This window comes from Sebastes umbrosus, chromosome 11 (assembly GCF_015220745.1).
Source record: "Sebastes umbrosus isolate fSebUmb1 chromosome 11, fSebUmb1.pri, whole genome shotgun sequence".
NCBI lineage: Eukaryota > Metazoa > Chordata > Actinopteri > Perciformes > Sebastidae > Sebastes > Sebastes umbrosus.
In genome coordinates, this window is record NC_051279.1 from 20,809,366 (window position 1) to 20,815,942 (window position 6,577).

Sequence of the window (6,577 nt, forward strand, 5' to 3'; positions counted from 1 at the left end):
AGGGAGATTATATTTTAAGGAGTGAACTGAGGAGGTGAGGTTGTTGATTAAAAATAAACACCTGCTTCTATAGGACAGAAACACACTGAGGGTGTGGCTGAATAAAAAAGAGACTCTCTCTGACTCTCACTTTGACTCGCTATCCATTTTTCAGAGACAGGATTGCCTAATATGATGTGATGCCTGTGGAGAGGGGCACATCTGTGCTCCTGAGGGAACTGAACTTATGACCTCTGGTGCAAGAATGTGTTGGAAAAATCTAGGCTATAGCGATGCGCTGTGGCAATCTCATCGCCATGTCACGCATTCCACAAATATTTACATGAGAGGAAACATGGCAAGTTTATGTATTAGAAGCTAGGATAGACTCAATAACTCTTCTCCTGTGGAGGGAAAGATGTAGGAACAGACAAGGTGATTAGGTGAATTGTCCTCTTTTTAAATTATAATTTGACCTCTTTTTAATTTGTCCTCTTCTCTGTTTTGCAACGCGTTTTCATTGACACATGTTTTTCTTGCTCTGGACATGCCCACTGCACAGAGGAAAAGTACAGTCTGCTCTCTTCTATGTTCTTTATGTTCAGGTGTCAGGTTTCATGCATGGAAAGTGGGTTATAAGCCCCTTTTAGAAAACACTAACCATAGAAGGGTTAATGACGAATGATTAGGAAAAAACATGTTTTCATCTGCCCTTGTAGTACTGAACAAACAAAACTGTTAAGTGATTATACATCCATCTGTCAACCTATATTCTTCCCCAAAACACTGCCTGCTTCATGTCTCCATTGGCGAAAAAAACATCTTCAAGCTCACAGTGGTAAAAAAAATGACAGATTTACTCCTAATGTTCATATTCTTTAGTCCCGATCAGAAAAGTGACATCTGTCATCTTTATATTATTCACACCACTAATATGAACATGCTTTTACTGTGTTTAACATGTGCCAGTGCCATTTGGCTATCTGCATGACTCTGGCATGACTGACTGGGCACCAGGTGGGTTGGACACGACTAGCAGCTCTACTGCCTGTAGGCAGGTTAGAGCAGCAGGCTTCTCTGTGTGTGGGCCTTCACCAGCCGTCATGAACGCATCAATTCAGTCAAGTGTAACTCTGAAATTTCTTTTGTGACAGTCACAGAATTACAATAACTGAATTTTTTTTTTGTCCACTTAGGGGCAGTGGAAACACATTAAACAACCACCTTTTAAAATGTTGCATATTTGTTAACAAACAGTTGGTTATTGCGCTCCTATTTGCTTCCCACTTTGAATTGCACCCGCTGCACAGCAATTTCCCTCTGGATAAATAAAGTTTTATCTTATCTTATTTACAGAAGTTACGGAGTAATATTGTCATCCATTGTTTTTTTTTCGCAATTGAGGATTTTTTGTTGAATTTTGCTGCTTCCATACAGCTTTTTTAATGTGATTCTTCAAAATACGCATACAAATATGTGAATGGAAATACGGCTACTGTCACATTGGTTTCAAGTTGTCATTTGAGTCATTGTTATTACAAACAAATATTGATTATAGCTTAGGGCTATTATATCGATATTATATCAATATCGTGATATGAGACTAGATAACGTTTTAGATTTTGGATATGGTAATATAGGCTATGGCATCTTTTCCTTGTTTCAAAGGCTGAATTACAGTAAAGTGATATATATACACTCACCGGCCACTTTATTAGGTACACCTTGCTAGTACCGGGTGGTCTTCTGCTGCTGTAGCCCATCTGCTTCAAGGTTGGACGTGTTGTGCGTTCAGAGATGATATTCTGCATACGTTGGCAGAACGAGTGGTTATTTGAGTTACTGTTGCCTTTCTATCATCTCGAAACACTCTGCCCATTCTCCTCTGACCTCTGACATCAACAAGGCATTTCCGTCCACACAACTGCCGCTCACTGGATATTTTCTCTTTTTCGGACCATTCTCTGTAAACCCTAGAGATGGTTGTGCGTGAAAATCCCAGTAGATCAGCAGTTTGTGAAATACTCAGACCAGCCCGTCTGGCACCAACAACCATGCCACGTTCAAAGTCACTTAAATCCCCTTTCTTCCCCATTCTGATGCTCGGTTTGAACTTCAGCAAGTCGTCTTCACCACCTCTAGATGCCTAAATGCATTGAGTTACTGCCATGTGATTGGCTGATTAGCTATTTGTGTTAACAAGCAATTGAACAGGTGTGCCTAGTAAAGTGGCCGGTGAGTGTATATTTTCTGAACTTACCAGACTGTTCTAGCTGTTTTATTACTTGCCTTTACCCACTTAGTCATTATGTCCACATTACTGACGAATATTTATCAGAAATCTCATGTTAATATTTTGTAAAAGTACCAATGGTCAACCCTACATTATCGTTGCAATATCGATATCAAGGTATTTAAATAAAACATATCATGATATTTGATTTTCTCCATATTGCCCAGCCCTATATTGTAGCCGCTTTGAGTATAAATACAAATTTTGCATTGGATTTATGAGTTACTGCATTTAAGGCTTAGGCTACTTATAACCAAATTATGTAACAAAAATAATTATAATTTTTCAAATGTCACTCCAACCGTTTTATCATATAAAAGGTTTATTTATCCATTATTGCTCAAAACAAGGTCTTATTCAGACATTTACATTTTTTTTTTGATGTAATGAAATGTTTCAGAATACATTAAAGAGGTCACAATTGTCTCTGTCAGTCTTTGGGGGGGATTCAAGTTTCCTTGAATGAGACACTGAACCCCAAGTTACTCCGCGGGCGCTTTACAGCAGCCCACTGCTCCTAAATACTTAGGATGGGTCAAATGCAGAGGTCAAATGTCATGTATGTATCTGTACGTATATGATGATTGTAATACAGTTTTGTATCAGGAGCTTCACAAGTAAAATATTGAAATTGGGGTCGTGCACTGTGGCTCCATGGCAAGCAGCCGTGGGTGGAGCTTTTGTCGTGACATCATGTGAGGGAGAGGAGGGTAGAGATATAAGAGAGAGTGACAGAGCTCGGACACCTGCAGACAAACAGCAGCAGCAGCAGAAACACAGCTGTAACTGTATACGGATGATAATAGTCTCTCTGCAGAGCTTCACCCATCTGCTATCAACTATGTCTACTCACACCGGCGTTCTGCTTCTCATCACTCTTTGGGCCTCCATGGAGGATGGTGAGTCTGTTTTGTTTTTACAATTTTATATTCTTGTTGAAGTGGGATATGTATGATGATGTAAGAGACCTTTCTCAGTTATGCTAAAAGCATATTGCTATACCTTTGTAGTGACGGTCATCACCGTATGTTCGTGCATATACATGTTTTGGCAAGCACAGGAATCATACATGCATTCATCAGACAAAACCTGCTCATTTTATCTCAAAGAGATTTTTTACTTTTGTGAAATGATGACGTACAGTTTGTACTTGATTCCTGTAATACCTCAAGTCCAAGCTGTAGGGTCGTGGTAGAGTTTTTCCTCATTTCATGCTGGCTTTTTATCTAAAATAATAGATTGTTTGTTTGTGAGCTTTTTAGATTTTGACCATCTATGATGTTGGCATGAAAAATGCAAAGGAATTCATGGGTTCCCATCTTGTAAATATGTCTATTTGCTCACTGTTAAAGATCAAGATTGATGAGTTTTGCAGAAAGGAAGAATAGTTAATGAGCTTTTTTCATGTTCTCACTTGCAAATTCTATAGACTGGTGATGTAACACATCAATCTGTTTTTATGTTTTGAGACACAGTAGAAGTGGAAAACAGGTAGAGGCCCACTAATGATTTGGCTGTGTTTGGATCACTGTTACTGAGTGGCTCCTTATGTCGCTTTATAGGTTTTGGTCTACCGGTGATAAAACATCTGGATGTGGAGGCCGGTGACGGCGTCCCAACACAGAGAGTGAGGACCAAGCGCTGCGCCTGCAGTAGCCAGCTGGACTCGGAGTGCCACTACTTCTGCCACCTGGATATCATCTGGGTCAACACGCCCAGGTGAGCGTGAGAGGACACGGCACACTCACTTTGAGCCCAATCTCTGCAAAATAAACATGTGCTATCATAATCGTTGTATAATTAAATGGGCAGTGGTGCATCGCAAGTATCAAAGAGCAAAGTCTGCAGACTGTTTATATCATCTTTCTCTCTGCAGTAAGACAACAGTTTATGGGCTGGGCAGCGCTCTGTCCCGACGCAGACGGTCCACTGGTCGCTGCACCTGTGCCAACCCTGAAGATCAAACCTGCACCAGCTACTGCCAACACAGGTGAGTCGGGGCACCGATCATCCCACACAGCTGTCAAGCACCAGTTTGAAGGCCCTCGTGAGTGTTTTAACCCAGATTTGTGGTTGCTTAGTTAGTAAAGGCATGTATTGTTGCCCTTTGTGGAGGATTAAGGATTGGTGCAGCGTGAGAGAACATCCCAATTCACTGCGATGCTATTATTAGCCTAAATGTGTTGTTACTGTGTTCTATAAGTCCTGCGTGTCGGAGGGAGTGATCATCAAAACAACACAGCCGAGGCCTGAGGGAGTAGAATAATCTCAGGCTGGTGCACAAAGATCACAAAGCTTGTTTCTGATTGGCTCGGACGGCCCGAAGGATAGTGTGGGAGTCTGGAAGCAATGAAATTACTATGTCGAGAATTCCCGTTTCCTAGAAATGCCAAACAAATAATGTCACCGCCTAGAAAGAGAGTGAGTGACGGGCCGAGACAGAAGGCATCGCGTGATTTAAACCATGACATTTAGAAAACATTTCTGCTGATGCGGCTCACTGTCTTCTTGTTATACATAAAACATTTAGTGAGCTTGTAAAGACAAGACTTTCTGTTTTAGGTTACTGACAGTGCAAAAAAGAAATAACGTTGGATGCTTTTATTTAAGCGGGGTGTTCTTTAACTACATCAATAAAACATTTAAAGTGACAAAACTGCAGCGTCATGATGAATCTGGATTTCAAAGGTTCTCGTCATTTTTGGTAACTATGCTGTTTTCCTTCCTTGTGTGCAGTCCTGAAATCACCTCCCCAAAGAGATCTGTGAAGAGACTCGACATACTCAGCATCCTACGGTGAGCTTTGAATGACAAGATTACCTCAAAAAACATACACAAATTCATTTACATTTTGATTTTGATTACATGACTGACTTTTTGTCCCTCAGAGCTGCGGCCAGCAGGTCCAAGAGAGCTCTGGATTCAGACAGAGACGAGTCCTCTCACGAGAGGAAGAACGCTCGCTGAACAATGTGCCAGCTGAGTGATAGTGAGAGAAAGAGAGCGGCGAGCACCTGAACAAATGGCCCTCCTTTGATAGAGAGGTGGCAAACAAAGGGCTGCTGAAAGACGGACGCAGGAAGGCCCGAAGCGCCACAAAGACGTCTGTTTGTACCTGTGGAATAAGAGGGTGGAAAATGTGACAGAGAGTTCTACAAACACATCATGGAAACAGATGTGGAGAATCAGCTCCGAGAGGTGATACTAGCATGATAAGAGAGCGCTGCAGTGCCTGTGGTCATGTTTGACTCTAACAGTTAGATCAATTGTCACACTGTACAGAGAGACCAGGCCAACACTGTCATAGGAGACACAGAAGAAAAGGAACATGCATACAGTATATACTGTAAACACATGACTTTCTCACATACATGGCATGTTTTTACTCATTCTTTTGTAAAATGCCTTTATTTTCTTTTATGGATCAACAGATTTATTTTATCATTATGATGTACTTTAGGGATACATGTTGAGTATAAAGGATAATTGTGTGCAAAAGTGTAAAGCAAATCAAATAGAATTGAATCAAGCCTGTATCTTAATATCTGTCTGTCAAAGTTTTTGAATGTGAAGATAAATTGTAAAAATGACCCTCATCTTGTTTTGGTCTTATTTTTCCTTATTTATGACCTTCTCTGTTTGCTTCAGGAAGGCACACTGTGTAAAGTAAATCAAAGAAACTATATGTGAAGGATAATGTGAGGGAAAATAAATCCTCTTAAGCGGCATGTGTGATTCAATTGTGTGACAAGCAAACACATTTCTGAGTTCAAAAGGAGGCCTGAGACGGATGAATGGTCCAGGAATTCAAGGCCCACATTAATAATAAGTTCACCTGCTAGTCAAAGGGAGCACGGCCGGTGTTATCATAAGGATCTGTGGAAAGAATGCAGCATTTTGTTACTTTGCTCGGGGGGCGAGAGAGAAGAACAAAATGCCCTGTCACCCCGTGTTCCTTTCTGATTGCCTGCGCCGTACATACCGTCCACGCATACCTGGATATGTGCAGACGAAAGCTGGAGAAAACAAGAGATGATTCCTCTGTCAACTAGTGAATAAAGCTGCAGCGAACTGACCTGCTTTTTGCTGGAGAGACCCCCTGCAGCCATCTCTTGGAAACAGGCCTGAGCACAACCACAGCCTGGCTTCATATAGGCTGCAGGCATCCTCCGTCTAACACAGTTATGCAATTCTCATACTTCAGTCAGAAGTACATTTTTACACGATTGTTTAAAATGATTCACACGGAACCAGGCTAGCTGTTTGCCCCTGTTTCTAGTCTTTATGCTAAGCTAAGCCTACAGC

The 6,577-nt window shown here is 41.2% G+C and overlaps 1 protein-coding gene across 1 annotated transcript; it reads left to right on the forward strand.

Moving 5' to 3' along the window:
• The first annotated feature begins 2,231 nt into the window (after nucleotides 1–2,231).
• LOC119497062 (endothelin-3) lies at nucleotides 2,232–6,577 on the forward strand. Its single transcript, XM_037784865.1, has 6 exons — nucleotides 2,232–2,389; nucleotides 3,079–3,171; nucleotides 3,835–3,991; nucleotides 4,149–4,262; nucleotides 5,009–5,068; nucleotides 5,161–6,577. Exons 1-6 carry the CDS (start codon nucleotides 2,350–2,352, stop codon nucleotides 5,237–5,239), a joined length of 543 nt encoding a protein of 180 aa, XP_037640793.1. The 5' UTR covers nucleotides 2,232–2,349; the 3' UTR covers nucleotides 5,240–6,577.